At 39.7% G+C, this 18,981-nt stretch overlaps 1 protein-coding gene across 1 annotated transcript in view; it reads left to right on the top strand.

Moving 5' to 3' along the window:
* Positions 1-18,981, top strand: part of SIMC1 (SUMO interacting motifs containing 1) — a 74,777-nt gene that overhangs the window by 20,900 nt on the left and 34,896 nt on the right. The window contains exons 2-5 of the mRNA XM_047778063.1: positions 8,027-9,553; positions 13,094-13,326; positions 14,379-14,448; positions 18,631-18,785. Of these exons, the coding sequence (XP_047634019.1) occupies positions 8,027-9,553; positions 13,094-13,326; positions 14,379-14,448; positions 18,631-18,785 (1,985 nt within the window). The remainder of the gene's footprint in view (positions 1-8,026; positions 9,554-13,093; positions 13,327-14,378; positions 14,449-18,630; positions 18,786-18,981) is intronic.

Genomic DNA, 18,981 nt, shown 5'->3' with positions numbered 1-18,981 from the left:
ATAGGACCTTATTGTTTATCCATCCTATGTATAATAATTTGCCTCTGCTAATCCTGAATTCTCAGTCCATCCCTCCTCCCCCTTGGCGACCACAAGCTTCTCTCTGTGAGTCTGTTTTTGTTTCATAGATATGTTGATTTGTGTCATATTTTACATTCCATATATAAGTGATATCACATGGTATTTTCTTTCTCTGACTTGCTTTGCTTAGTATGATAATCTCTAGGCCCATCCACATTGCACCAAATGGCATTATTTCATTCTTTTTCATGGCTGAGTAATATTCTACCACATGCATATATATATATATATATGCATATATATATATATATATGCATATGCACACACCACATTTTGTTTATGGTTTCCTTTGCTGTGCAAAAGTTGTAAGTTTGATGGAGTTCCTGTCATGGCACAGTGGTTAACGAATCCGACTAGGAAATATGAGGTTGCAAGTTTGATCCCTGGCCTTGCTCAGTGGGTTAAGGATCCGGCGTTGCCGTGAGCTGTGGTGTAGGTCACAGACACAGCTTGGATCACGTGTTGCTGTGGTTCTGGTGTAGGCCTGCGGCTACAGCTCCAACTAGACCCCTAGCCTGAGAACCCCCATATGCTGCGGGTGCAGCCCTAGAAAAGGCAAAAAGACCAAAAAAAAAAATTATAAGTTTGATTAGGTTTCATTTGTTTATTTTTGCTTTAATTTCTATTTTCTTGGGAGAGTGACCTAAGAAAACATTGGTACAATTTATGTCAGAGAATACTTTGCCTATGTTCTCCTATGGGAGTTTTATGCCATCTTATCTTATATTTAAGTCCTTAAGCCATTTTGAGTTTATTTTTGTGTATGGTGTGAGGGTGTGTTCTAACTACATGTGGCTGTCCAGCTTTCCCAACACTACTTGCTGAAGAGATGTCTTTTCTTCATTGTGTATTCTTGCCTCCTTTGTGGAAGATTAATTGTCCATAGGTGTTTGGGTTTATTTCTAGGTTCTCTCTTCTGTTCTATTGATCTATATGTCTTTTTTGATGCTAATGCCACACTGTTTTGATTACTGTAGCTTTGCCTTATTATCTGAAGTCTGGGAAGGTTATGCCTCCTCCTGCTTTGTTTTCCTCAGGATTACTTTGGCAATTCTGGGTCTTTTATGATTCCATGTAATTTTAGGATAATTTGTTCTAGTTCTGTGAAAAATGTCAAGAGTAATTTTGTAGGAATTGTACTAAGTCTGTAATTACTTTGGGTAATATGGCCATTTTAACAATATTAATTCTTCTAATCCAAGAGCATGGGATATCATTCCATATCTTTGAGTCGTCTTCAGTTTCCTTTGTTAATGTTTAGTAGTTCTCAAAATATAGGTCTTTCACTTCCTTGGTTAAGGTTATTCCTAAGTAATTTTAATGTGATTTTAAAAGGGATTGTTTGTTTACATTCCCTTTCTGTTTCATTGTTGGTGTAAAGAAATGCAACCAATTTCTATATATTAATCTTGTATCCTGCTACGTTGTTGAATTTGTTTATCAGTTCTAGCGGTTTTTGTTAAGGTTTTCTATGTATAGTATCATGTCATCTATGTACAATGACAATTTTGCCTTTTCCCTGCCAATTTGAATGCATTTTATTTCTTTTTCTGTCTGATTGCTGTTGCTTGGACTTCAATACTGTATTGAAGAGAATTGGTGTGAATGGACATCCTTGTCTTCTTCCAGATTTTAGTGGGAAGACTTTCAGCTTTTCATCATTAAGTATTATATTGGCTGTGGTTTTCTCATAAATAGCTTTTATTATGTTGAGATATGTCCCCTCTATATCCACTTTCATAAGGGTTTTTATCCAGAATGGATGTTGAGGAGTTCCCATCGTGGCACACGGAAACAAATCCAACTAGGAACCATGAGTTTGCAGGTTCAATTCCTGGCCTCAGTGGGTTAAGGATCTGGTATTGCCATGAGCTGTGGTGTAGGTCACAGATGCAGCTTGGATCCAGTATTGCTGTGGCTGTGGTGTAGGCCAGCAGCTGTAGCTCTGATTGGACCCCTAGCCTGAGAACCTCCATATGCCGTGGGTGCGGCCCTAAAAAGACAAAAGACAAAAAAAAAAAAAAAAGAATGGATGTTGAATTTTATCAAGTGCCTTTTCTGTATCTATTGAGATGATCATGTGTTTTTTTGGTAGGTGGGCTTTTGGGCTGCACCCGTGGCATGTGGAATTTCCTGGGCCAGGAGTCCAATCTGAGCCACAGCTGTGACCTGCATCACAGCTGCAGCAATGCCAAGTCCTTAACCCACCACACCACAGTGGGAATTCTAATCATGTGGGTTTTTACTTTTGTTGATGTGGTGTATCACATTAATTGATATGTATATGTTGAACCATCCTTGTGACCTTGGGATGAATCCAACTTAGTCTTGGTATATGATCTTTTTTGTGTTGTTGGATTCAGTTTGCTAACATTTTGTTGAGAATTTTTACATCTCCATTGATCAAAGATACTGGCCTGTAATTTTCTTTTTTGGAAGTGTCTTTGGTTTTGATATCAGGGTGATAGTGATTTAACTGAATGTCTTTAGGAGTGGTCCTTCCTCTTCAATCTTTTGGAAGAGTGTGAGAATGATTGGTGTAAATTCTTCTTTGTATGTTTGGTAGAGTTCCCCTGTGAAGCCATCTGGTCGTTGACCCTTTGGGCTCTTTTTTTTTTTTTTTTCTTTTTTTTCTTAGAGCCACACTTGTGGTACATGGAAGCTCCCAGACTAGAGGTTGAATTGGAGCTGCAGCTGCCAGTCTACACCATAGCCACAGTAACACAGGATCCAAGCCATGTCTGTGACCTACACCACAGCTCATGACAATGCCAGATCCTTAACCCACTGAGCAAGGCCAGGGATTGAACCCACATCCTCATGGTTACTAGTCAGGTTTGTTACTGCTGAGCCACAACAGAAATTCTGACCTTTTTTTTTTTTTTTTTAACTGAGGAAGAAATTTTATTTCATTTTATTTTAGTAAAATATAGTTGATTTACAATGTTGTGCCAATTTCTGCTCTACAACAAAGTGACCCAGTCATACATATATATGTTTGTAGAGAGGTTTTTTTAATTATTATTATAAATGCTATTTCACTGCTAGTAATTAGTCTGTTCAAGTTATCTATTTCTTCTTGATTTGGTTTTAGTGGGCTGTATGTTTCTAAAAAGTTGTCCATTTCTTCTAGGTTGTCATATTTTTGACTTATTGCTATGTCTGTAGTATCAGTTGTGATTTCTCCTTTTTCATTCTTATTTTGATTATTTGGGTTTTCTCTCTTTTCTTCTTGGTGAGCCCAGCCAGAGGTTTGTCAATTTTGTTTACCCTTTCAAAAACAGCTCTTGGTTTTATTAATTTTTTTCTATTTTTAAAAAATGTCTATTTCACTTACTTCCTCTCTGGTCTATTTTATCCCCTTCTTTCTGCTGACTTTAGGTTTTTTCTTCTTCTTTTTCTGATTCTTTTAGGTTGTGGGTTAGGTTGTTTATTTGATATTTTTCTTATTTCTTAAAGAAGGCCTGTATTGCCTCTAAAGCTCCTTTTCTGACCTGGCTGATCTCCTCAACAATGAGGTTCTTCCCAGGGGCATGCATACTGTCCTGCTTCATCTTTTTTTATTTTTTTCCTTCCATCCTACCTGGTTACATGGAGATCTTTTTTGTCCTTTCAGATGTTTGAGGTCTTCTGCTAGTGTTTAGTAGGTGTTCTATGAGAATTTGTAGATTTATTTCTGATGTATTTGTGGGAGGAAGTGAGTTCCATGTCTTAAGACTCTGCCGTCTTGGTTGGAGCCTCCTTTAAAATGTTTTAAAAATTGAAATCATAAAAATTATGCCCTCAGAAGTTGAGTTTGCATACTATAATCATAAGAGCAACCACTAAAAATATATTAAAGTATAGCTAGAAAACCAACAGGGAAATTAAAATGGAACTCCAAAGAATATATGTGATTAATTCAAAGGGAGGCAGGAAAGGAGGAACAGAGGAACAATGAGTAGATATGACAATTAGGAAACAAATGGCATGATTGTAGATATAACAGAAAATATATCAACAATTAAGTATAAATGAATCAAAACATAATCAAAAGGCAGAGGTCGTCAGACTGGACAAAAAAATAACAACTACGTGCTATCTGTAGGAGATGCACTTTAAATACAAAGTCACAGGAGTTCCTGCTATGGCACAGTGGGTTAAGGATCCAGCACTGCCGCAGCTGTAGCATGCTGGTCACAGCTGCAACTCCGATTCAGCCCCTGGCCCAAGAACTGTCATGTCAAGCAGGTGTAGCCAAAAAAAAGACACAAACACATGGATTATAAAAGTATGGAAATATGTCATGCAAACAGCATAAGAAATTTAAAGTGGCTATGTTAATACCAGGAAAAAAATAACAGACATCAATACGAGGAAAATTGCTGGAGACTAAGAGAATCCTTCATAGTGGTAAATGGGTTAATACATTAAGAAGGTATAACAATTATACAATATCTAATAAGTGGAATTTCAAAACACATGAAGCAAAAACTAACTGAAGTAAAGGGATAAATTGTTGAAGCCACAATCATAACTGGATACTTTAATACACTTCTCTCAGTACTTGATAGCACAACTGGATCCCCTCGAAAGTGAAGAAATCAAAGATCTGAAAGCTACTATCAATAATCATGATCTAATTGGCTTTTATATCCAACAACTGCATAATGAACTTTTTTTTTTCAAGTGTACAAGGAGCATTCAGCAAGTGGGCCGTGTGTTAGGGCATAAAACAAGTCTCAATGTATTTCAAAAGCTTGAAGTCTTACAAGGTTTGTTTTCTGATCATAATGAAAGTAAGTTTGAAATGCATGATAATTAGATGACTATATTAAAAACTGTGAGATGAAGCCAAAGCATATTTACAGGCAAATTTTTAGCTTTAGGTGCTAATGACAGAAAAGAAAGATCTCAAAAATCAAGTGTCTAAGCTTCCACATTAAGAAGATAGAGAAAGAAGGGCAAATTAAATCCACTGTAAGTAGAAGAAAGGATATGATTATAACAATAAAAATAAATGAAACAAAAGACAGATGAAACACCTGGCACTTTAGAAAGATCAATAAAATTGATAAGTTTCTAGCCAGACTGATCAGAGAAAAAAATGCAAAGGATGTAAGTTATCAATATTGGGGGAAAAAAAAGAGAATTGGGAACAAATCTATACAGAGTATAGACTTGAAAGATGATAATGGACTGTTGTGAATAACTTTGTGCTAATAAATTTGACAATTTAGATGAAACAGACATATTCCACAAGTCACAAAACACATGAAGGAATAGAAAATGTTAGTATGTCTACTAAATTTTAACTACAAAGCAAATTTCAGATCCACACAGCTTCACTGGTGACTTTTATAAACGTTGAAGGAATATATAGTACCAGTCCAACACAACCTAAATAGAGGGGCTAGGAATAGTTCTCAATTCATTTTTAAAGGCTAGCTTTATTATGATAACAAAAGCAGTAAAAGCAATCACAAGAACAGAAAATTACAAACTAATATCCCTCATGAATATGAATGAATTTTTAACAAAATACTGACATATTAAACCAAACAATATATAAAAGGTATAATACATCATAACCAAGTGGAGTTTCCCCCAGGATTGATTCAACATTAGAAAATCGGTGAATAAAAAAAAATTTTTTTTTTCAAGTCTGAATGTGCAACATATGGAAGACTAGAGGTCCTATGGGAGCTGCAGCTGCCGGCCTACACCACAGCCACAGCCACACGGGATCCAAGCCACATCTGCAACTTATACCACAGCTCACAGGGACATTGGATCCTTACCCACTGAGCCAGGGATCAAACCCACATCCTCATGGATAGTCAGATTCGTTTCCGCTGTGCTACAACAGGAACTCCAGTGAATAAAAGTTTTGATATTAATAGGGCAAAGGAAAATCATAAGATATGTCAATAGGTGCAGAAAAATCATTTGACAATATTTAACATCCATTCCCAAGTAAAACTCCAATAAAAGAAGGAAACGAAAGGAAAGTTTCTCAAACTGATACTGGGGCATCTATGAAAACCATACAGCTAACATTATACTTGATGAAAGTCTCATGTATCTGCTTTCAGCATTTCTGTTGAGAATTATACTGGACCCTTAGCCATTACAATAGTAAAGAAAAAGAAAAGTCATGCAAAGAAGTAAAACTCTTTTATTTGCAGATGACATGATTTTTTATATGGAAAACCCTAAGGAATCTACAAGAAGAAGTTACTTGAACTAATAAGTGAAATTTAGCAAAGTCAGAAGATACAGGGATAATATACATAAATCATTAGTATTCATATACTAGCAATAAGTAACTGAAAAATGTCAAAAGATATTTCCATTTTCAATATCGTTTTAAAACATTAAAACCTTTGGGATTAAGGAAGAGGTTTGTACAGATGCAGTGGGGATATGAGGGGAGTAACAAATAATTTAATCTGGGATGCGAAGTGATCTGGAAGAATTTCACATAGTGATGTCTATGCTGGGTCTTAAAAGACAATAAACGTCCAAACAAAGGGATAATAGTCATTCCAGGCAAAAGAAAAAACATCAGCAAACATAAAGATAAAAATACCTGAGAAAGCATGCACAGTTGGGGATCTGACATGGTTCTGTGTGATTTGATCACATGAGGAGGAAGAGTAGTCAAGAAGAGGCTGAATTATGAAGGACTTTATGAGTCTTACTAAGATATTTGTCCTTTATCCTGTAGCTCATATGGTGGATTATAAGAGGGGGAGACATGGTGATGTTGCATTTTAGGAGTTGGCAATGGAAGAGGACTTGAATTCAGACCCTCTGTGGCCTTGCAGCTATTTCTGTTGAGTTCAGCTAGCAGTAGAGAGGCATTGACACTGTGTGGCTGCTTCCGAAGAATGAGGCATTAGGTTTCACCACACAGTTCCTGTTCCAGGATGAGGTGCATGCCTACTTCTCTCTTGATCCACCCAGAATCTTCTGCCCTGCTTTGATGCCATTGGCAGTGGTGACCTTCACATCTATTAAAAGAAATAAGCATGGTAGCTGCAACAGCACTGCTAGCCCAGCAGTTGGCACCTAACATACCAATGGCAGTGGTACCCAACAAAATGAGGAGACACCTGAGAGATAGAACAATTTTGCTCCTTATTCATGACACAGAGGTTGTTTACAGTACCTCTGACTGGCATCCTCAGGCTTTGTGAACTGCCTAATCATTTTGCCAAAGAATGGGGGTAAAGATAGGAGAGCTTTTAGTAATTTATGTAGTCTGAGACTTATACTTGTTAGTTTTATAACCCCTTATTGTATTGTCTTCTATATCTGACTGTGGGCTGACTATACAATGAATGAAGTTGTACATTCTTAGGTCCTAACAGAGAAAGAAGAAAACCTGGGTTTGACTGTCTGTCTCTGCTACATAGCTATATAATCCACAGGTACATAACCTAAGCCCTCTGAACTCTAGTTTCCCCACCTGTGTAATGGAAATGATAGTGCCTTCTTGATAGGGTCTTTGTAAAAATTAAACATAGGTGAAGGCACTCAACATTTTCTTGGCACAAAGTAGATTCTCTTTTATTAGCTTCCCTTATTTAGCTTCTGTTGTATCTTCTGTTGTTTATCCTGTGTATCTGCTTTTCCAAAGGTTGCTTTTCACTTTGACTTAAGGTCAAAATCCTTCCTACTACTCCCCTGTCCCTCTTGGATCACAAAGCATTTCCCCCTGTGCCCTCGATTATGTGCTTATGGCCGTTGGATAATTTAAGAAGGTACAGAAATGGACAGCTTTGACAGTAGCAAAATTGTGACCAAAGGAAACAAACTCATGCTTACGTTATATAAAATATGTAAATTGTCAGTGAAGTGAAAAGGTAAACTATGTATCCTTAAAAGCTAAGATTTCAGCCCTCTTAGAAAAAGCTAAGATCCCTACTTGACCTCTTATCTTCTCACAATCCTTCAACAGGATTTCATTGACTTAACTAGAGAAACCAGACCAAGGGCAAAGGATCGCAGTGGACTCTGTGTGATTGACCTGACAAGATCTGAGGAAGAAAATAGACCTATTGCCACTCTTGACTTGACTCTAGAACCTGTCGCTCCTTCCCAGAAGGAGCCGGCCAGTCTTCAAACATGTGCCAGCCTTTCCAGCAAAGAGGTGATGGAAGGGCGGGTAGACAGAAGCTCTCGGCCTGCAGCTCGGAGAATCATTAACAGTGATCCTGTGGATCTGGACCTTTTGGAAGAAACCACATCTGAAGGTCCCCAACCTCCTACTTCCCTCAGTGGGGACTCTCTTTATCCAGCAGAGCCGAATTGTAGTTCATCTGTATTCAAAGGTGACCTCAGCTTCTTTGCAAGCCTGCAGCTCTCTTCAGATGTTCACTCCCTCTCCCCAATGAGCAATAACGGTAGCAGCAGCAATCAGAGGGCACCCTTTCCATGCCCACAGCAAGATGTGCCTTGCCCACCGCAAGCCTTGCCCTGCCCACTGCGAGCCTTGCCGTGCCCACTACGAGCCTCTCCATGTCCACCGCGAGCCTCCTCATGCCCACCACGAGCCTTGTCATGCCCATCACAAACCGTGCAGTGCCAGCTACAAACCTTGCCTCACCTTCCTCAAGAAGTGCCATACCCTCCTCAAGAAGTGCCATGCCCTCCTCAAGATGTACCATGCCCTCCTCAAGATGTTCTGTGCCCTCAAAATGTGCCATGCCCTCAGCGGAATATGCCAAGTCCACCTCAAGACTCACCATGGCATTCTCAACTCTCACCAAGCCCACCTCAAGACTCACTGGGCCTACCTCAAGGTGTACCAGGCCCACATCAAAACATATCATATCCACAAAATGTGGCATACCTACAAGACATGCTACAGTCCCTGGGAGACCTGCCACCATCACCAGATGTGCCACAGTCATTGGTAGACGTGCCAAAGTCATCAAGAGACATACCACAGTCACCAGCAGATGTGCCACAGTCACCAGCAGACATACCACAGTCACCAAGAGACATGCCACAGTCACCAGGAAGTGTACCGCATTCACCTAGGGAAGTCCCATACTTGTCAGGAGATGTGCTCCGCTCACCTGGAGACATGCCAGGCTCACCAGAAGACATGCCACACACACTTAGAGACTTGCCTCGTTTACCACGAATCAGGCCCGACTCACCCCAAAATGATGTGCAGAGCCATGACATGCCTATGGAAGTCTCAGCCCCATCCTCTCCAAGCTGCTCTCCCAGCCCACAGTCTCCACAGTTTGAAACTTCCTTAGAGAAAATTCCTTGGCTCTCAGTCACAGAAACTCCAACCAGAAAAGAGATGTTACTGTCAGAGCCTGTCAACCCCGGGTCTACCCAGGTGCAAGTGCGAACACCACAAGGTGGGTTGTACAACAGACCGTGCCTGCATAGGTTGAAGTACTTCTTACGACCTCCGGTGCACCACCTCTTCTTCCAGACACTAATACCAGATAAAGACACGAGAGAGGTGAGCTGACATGTCTCCCCTGGGGATTAGGTGTGCTTCGTGTAGGCCTGGCATAGTGTGCTGTAAGGAGTCCATGCACAAGAGAACAGGCCCAGTTGAGTTTGACATTTTTCTCTTTCTCCCACTTGTGGAACCATTCAATGTGGAGTCAGATCTGGGTTCAGATTTCAGCCCTACACTTAAAAACTGGTAGTGGAGAAGTCACTTTCCCAATCTATAAAATGGGGATAAGAACGTACCTTACAGTGTAATTAAATGAGATAATGTGCAAAGTGCCTGTTAGAGTGCCGGGCTCATCATAGGGCTTCATCAAATACTTCAATTGCTACGCCTTTCCCTTCCTGATGCCCTCGTTATAGCTACTGTGTTACAGAAATAATACTCTTGACTTTTCAGAGCCTTCAAAATTATTACTCTTTGACTTTGGGGGAGAAAATTCAACTTAAAAAAATGTTTTTATTTGAAGCATAGTTGATTTACAATATTGTGTTAGTTTCAGGTGTACAGCAAAGTGACTCAGCTATGTATTTTTTTCAGATTTTTTTATTACAAGATATTGAGTTTTGTTTCCTCTTCTACATAGTAGGTCCTTGTTGCTTACCTATTTTATGTATATTAGTTTGTATCTGTTAATCCCATACTCCTAATTTATCCTTCTCCACCTCCTTTCCCCTTTGGTAACCATAAATTTGTTTTCTAGGTGAGTCTGTTTCTGTTTTGTGTCTAGATTTTATTATTTTTTAGATTCCACATATAAGTGCTATCATATAATATTTGTCTTTCCCTGTCTGACTTAGTATAATAACCTCTAGGTCCATTCATGTTCCTGCAAATGGCATTAATTCATTCTTTTTATGGATGACTAATTTTCCATTTTACACACACACACATGCACGCACGCACACACACACACCCCACACCGTCTTAAACCAATCATCCGTGATGAGCACTTGGGTTGTATCCATGCCTTGACTATTGTGAGTAGTGCTACTATGAACATTGGGATGCCTGTATCTTTTCAAGTTGGAGTTTTTGTCTTTTCCAGATACATGGCTAGGAGTGAGATTGCTAGATCATATGGTAGTTCTCTTTTTGTTTTTTTGAGCAGCCTCCACACTGTTCTCCATAGTGGCTATACCAATTTACATTCCCACTATTAGTGTAGGAGGGCTCCCTTTTCTTCACACCTTCTCCAGCTAAATTTTAAGATTTTAATGGGAATGCTACTTATTAATCTTCATTGATCTATATGAACTAAACCAGATGTGTAAGGAAAAGAATTGTGGCTAAGTCCCACAAAATGAGCTTTTTTCATTATACATAACCACATTCTCAACATTAAGCAGACTGGCTTGAAGTAGTTTAAGAATTCAAAAGGTACAGTCTCCTTTTGGAGCAATCAGTGATCCACCTTAGCCAGTGTCAGGCATCCACATTGACTTGGCCTTGGAGAGTGAATTTTTTTCCTTTCATTTTAATCATTCTATCTTCTAGTAGATTTTATGACTCCTCTTTCTGAATGACTCTTCCCAACACTAGCTCATTCTCTTTTTTCTGGTGGGTTTGCCTCAGGTTGGTGATACACCATTCCACTATCAAGAGCACTTGGCGAACTTGAAAAAGTTTGTGTTTCCCTAGTCAAGGCCGTAGTGCTTTATAGATGCTACACAACTAGAGAAGCCATCACTAGGTGCAGATCACCTTCTGTGTACACATAGCTCAGATTACAAGGTGGCAATTAGGCCTCACAGAGTGGATTTTCTTCTTCATCTTTATTTCTTAGCTTCTTAAAGAACCTCCACTATCTAGAATACATCTGTAAATCTTTTCTGTCTCTTCTGATTACTTTTGGGCTTTTCATAAGTACTTCTTCACTAAGTCGTCCATCTGTGCCCCTCCCCCCAGCCCAGAACTGTTTTTTGTTTTGTCGGGGTTTTTTTTTTTTTTCATGTGATTCACTGTATTTTCTATTCTATTTAAGTTTGTTGGAGTTTGGGGTCAATTTCACATTATTTTTTATTGAAGTATAGTTGATTCACAATACTATATTAGTCATGGGCAAAAGATTTGAATAGACATTTTTCCAAAATGTTCAGTATCCTCAGTCATTAGGGAAATGCAGTTAATTGCTCTACCACTGAGCTATACCCATTCTTCATTAGGAAAATGCAAATCAAAATCACAATGGGATAATACCACTTTACATCCACTAGGATGGCTATAGTATTTTTAATTGAAATATAGTCAATTTATACTATTGTGTTGCTTTCAGGTGTACAGCAAAGTGATTCAGTTAGTTTTCAGATTATATTCCATTATCAGTTATTACCAGATATTGAATATAATTTCCTGTCTGTGACAGGAAATCCCCCCAAGAATTTCTTAGCTGTTCTCCATGCCGCTACTTACCAGCCACTGGACTTAACTCTCTGAGTCTGTTTTTGTTTAGCTCTAAAATAAGTCCTAACACCCATATCATGGTGTTGTGTGGCTTAAAGGTAAACACAGAAAAGCACAATGCCACCTTTAAGGGCCTGTAGAAGTGCTCTATAGAATAGACTTCTGTTTGCGAAGGGGGAGGGAGAGGTTGATGTTACTAGATGCAAACTATTACATTTTGAATGGATAAGCAATGAGGTCCTACCATACAGCATAGGGAACTATATCCAGTCTCCTGGGATAGAACATGATGGAAGATAATATGAGAAAAAGAATATATATATGTATGACTGGGTAACATTGCTGTACAGAAATTGGAGGTTTAAGTTCTTCTGCCCGTGTTTAGTAGATGTGCTGTGCGACTCATTCGACATGTAGATGTGGTTTTTTGATGTGTTTGTGGGAGAAGGTGAGTGTGACTTCTTACTCCTCTGCCATCTGGAATCTTCTCCTCCAGAAATTGGCACAACATGGTAAATCAACTATATTTTAATAAAAAAAAAAGAAGTGCCCTATAAATACTGGTTCCCTTAAGGATATGGGCATCAAAATAATTTATATATGTTGTACTTTCTATGCTGTATTTTAATACAGATGAAATCATGTATATGTAGAACTTTGAATTCCTATTTGTTAATTTAATATAAGCATTTTCCCATGTCATTAGGGGTGTTTTTATTTATCTTTTATTTTTCATTTATTTTTTTGCTTTTTAGGGCCAAAGGTGCAGCATATGGAATTTCCCAGGCTAGGGGTCTAATTGGAGCTGCAGCTGCCAGCATACGCCACAGCCACAGCAACTTGGCATCCAAGCCTTGTCTGTGACATACATCACAGCTCATGGCAACACCAGATGCTTAACCAACTGAGCGAGGCCAGGGATTGAACCCATGTCCTCATGGATACTAGTCGGATTCATTTCCACTGCGCCACAACAGGAACTCCTAGAAGGGTTTTTAGATAAGGCTTTCCTGTCTCTCTTTTTTTAATTATGAATATTTCAAATGCATGGAAAGTTTTTGCTGTCTTCAACTTGTTCCAAAACCTTTTGCTTTTATTCTGTAGAATCCCATCCTAATTTATTTATTTTTATCTCTATAGAGCAAGGGTCAAAAATTAGAACCTATCCCTCATCGAAGACTAAGGATGGTAACAAACACCATTGAAGAAAATTTTCCCCTGGGGACCGTGCAGTTTTTGATGGACTTTGTGTCACCTCAGCATTATCCACCCAGAGAAATTGTGGCTCACATCATCCAGAAAATCCTGCTCAGTGGCTCCGAGACTGTGGATGTCCTAAAGGAGGCCTACATGCTTCTCATGAAAATTCAACAGTATGAACCTTAGCTGTTGGCAAATCTTCCAGGGAATCTGGACTCTGGGCACAACATTCTCTTGCCTAAGCCTTATTTGGCTAACCCTTAGAGAGGGTGACTTAGTATATTAGTATTTGGATTGCAAGTGACAGGAAACTTGATCCAAACTGGCTTGAAATTTCTCTTTTACCAGCTGTTAAGTTCTCTTTTAGCAGGTGGTAAAAGAGAATTCCGTGACTTAATGTTACTAGAAACCTAGGAATAAGATATGACTTAATTTAGCTCAAAAATAGTTGCCAGAATCCATTTTTCTTTTTTAAATTTTTTTAAATTAAAAAAAAATTTTTCTTTTCTTTTTTTTTAGGGCCACACCCACAGCATATGGAGGTACCCACACTAGGGGTCTAATTAGAGCTACAGCTACTAGCCTATGCCACAGCCACAGCAACACCAGATTGGAGCCTCGTCCGCGACCTACACCACAGCTCATGGCAACATCACATCCTTAACCCACTGAGCAAGGCCAGGGATCGAACCCACAACTTCATGGTTCCTAGTCAGATTCATTTCCACTGCACCATGACGGGAACTCCAGGATCCATTTTTCAACTCATATACTATGTTTCTGTTTTTAGGCTTCATATGGTAGCCTCAGCCTCTAGCTTTTAGAACACTCTTAGTGCAAGGGAGAGTCCACTTCCTTTATAAGGACACAAGAGTTCTGAAATTGAGTCTTGAGGTTTTAACTGGCATAAGACATGAGTCCCTCTTAGAGTCAGAACTGAGGGGTAAAATATCATGATTAGCTCAACATGATTCGCAGTCGTCATGCCAGGGTCCTAGTGGGTAAAGCGAGTGGTACTAATGTCTCCCAAAAGAGAAGTGGATACTGGGTAGCAAAAAAAAAAAAAAAAGATGTTCCACTACCCTCAGGTGACATGGTATTGTTTCAGAGGGTGGGCGAGAGCACTGAGGATAAGAGGAAGCTTCTTGCTTCTGTCGTCTTCTAGATCCCATCCCTTCTAACACTAAACTCCCCAGAATTCTAATTGATCTCGTTGGACTTTCAGGCTACATCCAGCTAATGCCAAGACGGTGGAGTGGGACTGGAAGCTGCTAGCATATGTCATGGAAGAAGAGGTACCATAACAATTGCCAGTGTGACTCTTTTGCAGTGGACGTTTTAACTTGAAACAAAAATGACAGTAAATCTGGTGATAAAACCTTTACCATTATTCCTTCCTTTTACTACCCCCCTACCCTAACCAAAACATTCCTATTGAAATGGTATGTGCTGTCTTCCAATTCAAGGTTGAATACACTCACTTATCCCTCTCCTTGAGATCTCCTTGAAAGTAACAGTAAATGGGAGTTCCTGTCCTGGTTCAGCGGTTAACAAATCTGACTGGCATCCATGAGGACGCAGTTTTGATCCCTGGCCTCGTTCAGTGGGTTAAGGATCTAGTGTTGCCATGAGCTGTGGTGTAGGTCACAGAATGCATCTCGCATCCCGAGTTGCTGTGGCCCTGGCATAGGCTGGTGGTTACAGCTTCGATTGGAACCTCCACATGCCGCGAGTGCGGCCCTAAAAAGACAGAAAGACCAAAATAAATAAATAAATAAAGTAACAGTAAATGAATAGGAAAAGTTATAAACCCATGGCACTGAAAATAAGGGCGAAAACAGTAGATTTGAATGAAGATTGAAGAGCTAACGGAAATGTGAGCCTGATGACTGATGAAGCTAAGAAGAGAGAGCTACAGACTAGAACACATGAGGAAGGGCTGTAGCCAAAGAGAGAAGAAATCTGCCCTTTAGGTAGAGAAGTTTTGGACTCAGAAACACCATATATAAGAAGGTTGGAGTAGGATATCAACTGTAAATTTGTTGCAAGCTTGTAGATGGAACTGACAACCTCTCCATTTTTGAGTATAGAAAGTTCGATTGTCAGGTTACCTATCCTTCAGGCAAAAATAAATCAGAGGATTCATTGTCTAAAGAGATTGAATGAGCCATCTGTCATACACGAAAGTAGCTAGTGTAGAGTTTGTGTTCCAGAAAAAAAACCTCTGCATTCTGACCTTTAGGGATCCCTAAATTTAATTGCTACCTTTCTGTCTGCTCACTCAAAAGCAGTTGGATGGATTGAGTTATTGTCGACTTAGAATTCTGTACTCAGCCAAACTATTAGTCAAGAGTGAAGGCAGAATAAAGACATTTCCAGACATGTACAAACTTGAAAAAATAACCACACACACTCCATTTCTTAGGTTACTTGAAGATATGCATCCAAAGAATAGGGGAAGAATCAAAAAAGGAGGCACAGGATCCAGGGAGCACTAAGTCTAATCTAGAAGAGTACAAAAGAGAAGCCCTGAGATAACCACAAATAGCTGACCTAGAGAGCAGTCATTCCAGATTGGAGCAAAATAACACAGGGCTTTAAGAGAGGATGATCTGGTAAATCAACTATACTTCAATAAAAAAATTTTTTTTAAAAAAAGAAAGAAACAGTGATCTGGGGAAGATCACCAAGATGGTAGACAAGAAAGCTCCAGACCCTCATTCCCCAGTGGAGACACCGAGTTAACAACAATGTGTGGACCAGAATACTTGTGTGAAAACTCTAGAGATCAGTTGAGAAGCTACAGGACCTAGACAATGCATAACCAAGAAGGGACACCATTGAAAGGAGTAGGAAGGTTTTGTGGTATTTTGTGTGCCTGTACCCTGCCCCGCCTCCAACATAGCACAGTATGCATGGAACTCTCCCATACCCTGGTCTCTCCCTCGGGATAGAAACAGAAAAGTGGACGTTGAGTCCAGTGTTCTGGCTAATGAAGGGAGTAGTTTCTGTCTCACCTGACTCAGAGCACTGTTGCGAACAGTAGCATGTCTTCAGGCTGAAAAAAGAGGTGAGCACTGCAGCATTTTAGCATTGCAGAGAGTATGTAGTTCCACAAATAAGAACTGGTGGAGTAAGACACCGTGGGCTCTTGAGAAGAAATATGGGCAAACCACTTAGGAGATTAAGACAGATAGAAGCGTTCACACAAGCTCAGAGAAAACACATCCCCAGAAAAGGTCTGAGAGGTCCCAGAACCTCTAGCCAGGCTGATTGGTGAAGGTCTTGCCCTACATGAACTCAGTGGATAAAGCCTGGGAAAGGTGGTTGTTTTTTCAAATGTTTAAATCTGAAAAGAAGATTACAAAGCGTAAAAAGAAACAGAAATGTGGCCCAATCAAAGGAATGAAATCAAGCTCCAGAAACTGACCCTAAAGAAAGATAAATCTCTCAACGTTCTGATAAAGAATTTCATAAAACTATCTTAAAGATGCTCAAGCAGTTGAAAGAGAACATAGATAGGCAACAGAATGAAGTAGGAAAATGATGCATAAACAAAATGAGAATATTAAACCAAAAAACCGTAGAAAATAATCAAACACATTCTGGGGCTGAAAAATATAATAACTGCTTTAAAAAAATTCACTAGAGGGATTCAACAGCAGTCTTAATCAGGCAGGAGAAAAAAATCAATGAACATGAAGAGACATCATAGCTTAGGAATTGGGGAGTATTATATACACATTACTACTATATAAAATAGATAACCAATAAGGACCTACTGTAAGCATAGGAAACTATACTCAGTATTTTATAATAACTTATTTGGGGAAAGAATCTGAAAAAGTATATATCTTAGAAATCAACCATACTTCAATAAACTGAAAATGAGGGAGAAATAAAGGCATTCCCAGATAAACAAAAGCTGGGGGAATTCATTACCACTAGCCCTACCCAGCAAGGAATGCCGAGGGGAGTCTTGCAGGGTAAAATCAAACCCTCAACGGTAACTTGAAGCTATATGAAGAAATAAAGATGTCAATAAAGATGCATGGGCAGTTATAAAAGCTATTATTGTAACAATGGGGTTTGTAACTCCACATTGGTTTGCTATGTAATTTAAGTGACTAAAACATTTTTAATTGTTAATCTGAAAGCTAGTATTACTATAACTTTGTAACTCCACATTTTTTTCTACATAATTTAAGAGACTAATGCATTTAAAATAATTATGGAGTTCCCGTTGTGGCTCAGTGGATTAAAAACCCGACATAGTGTCCATGAGGATGTGGATTCAATCCCTGGCCTCGATCAGTGGGTTAAGGATCTGGTGTCGCCACAAGTTGCAGTGTAGGTCACAGATACAGCGCAGATCTGGTGTTGCTGTAGCTGTGGTGTAGCCTGGCAGCTGCAGTTCCTATTTGACCCCTAGCCTGGGAACTTCCATGTGTTGTGGATGTGGCAATAAGATAAGACAAAATGTTTATCTGGAGGAATGCAATATATAAAGATGTAGTTCTGTGACATCGGCAACCAAAAAGAATGAGCTGTAAAGGAGCGGAGTTGTTGTATGTCATTGAAGTTAAGCTGGTATAAATTGAAATTAGAGTATTATAATTTTAGAGTATTAAATATAATCCCCCTGGTAACCACAAAGACAACAGCTATAGAATATAGGCAAAGGGAAATGAGAAAGGAATGTAAACACTTCACTACAAAAAATCAGCTAAAGACAAAAGGCAGTAACGCAGGACATGAAGGACAAAAAAAAAAAAAAAAACCCTGTAAGGACAGTCTATAGAAAACAAATAGCACAAGGACAGAAGTCCAGAATTATCATTAAAGGGAAACCAACAAATCCTGCCTGCCTGCCTGCTGTGTGACAGGCACATACAGTGGCTTTGGTAAGGTTAGAGTTATCACCACATAAATCACCAGGACACTGAGACTCAGGGTTGACTTAAATAAGGGATGAAGCTGAGTTTCAAACGAACAGAAAGAAAAAAAGTCTGTGCGCCGCTAAAGCCCATGCTCGCTACGTGCATCAGTTTGGCTTCAACAGGTAGGATCATTTCACCTGTAACAGAAAACTCAGGTCAGTCTTGCTTAAGTAATGAGGATATGCATCTGCTCATATTACTTCAAGTTTAGCAGTGAGGTAGGCACCATGGTTGCTTGATTTAGCAGCTTGGCAGAGTCATTTTTCTGTCTCTCTGTTCAGATATCCACAGTTTGGGGTTTATCCTCAGACTGACAGTTAGATTCAGCGAGAGAGGCTGACTTTTCAAGCTCGAGGCTTGCCCTACTTGCCCTCTTTCGTATGACCTAGACTGCCTGCTCTCTCCCAGAAGACTCTCTTTTAGATAGACACATATGTTGACTCAAGGCCTTCCCTTGACTTAGTATTTATGAGAGCACAATGCTCACCATCACCCATCGAGATTGAGAGGCCATACTTCTCATTTTCTCTCCCCCAGGGACAAAATCTGCCTGGGCGTGTCCTTTTTCTGCGTTACGTAGTGCAGACCCTGGAAGATGATTTCCAGCAGATCCTGAGGAAGCAGCGACAGCACCTGCAGCAATCCATTGCAAGCACTGTGCTGTCCTGTGACAAGCAACCCCACAATGTCAGGTAACCAGCCACCTGAGCCCTGGGATGACAATAGGAAGGGGCTGTAGGTGGGCAGCTGCTCAAGTCCGGAGCACATCGAGTGGATGAGATTTCCTCGTGACTAGGTGGCATCACAGGGGTAGTTATGACAGCTCTAGACAGTCCTATAAGAAAACCTCTCTGTACCAACTATGTGTCAGGCACCACTGCTTGTGTG

This window comes from Phacochoerus africanus, chromosome 4, assembly GCF_016906955.1.
Source record: "Phacochoerus africanus isolate WHEZ1 chromosome 4, ROS_Pafr_v1, whole genome shotgun sequence".
Taxonomy (NCBI): Eukaryota; Metazoa; Chordata; class Mammalia; order Artiodactyla; family Suidae; genus Phacochoerus; species Phacochoerus africanus.
Note: the sequence above shows the minus strand (reverse complement) of the source record. Positions and strands in the feature narration are given on the sequence as shown.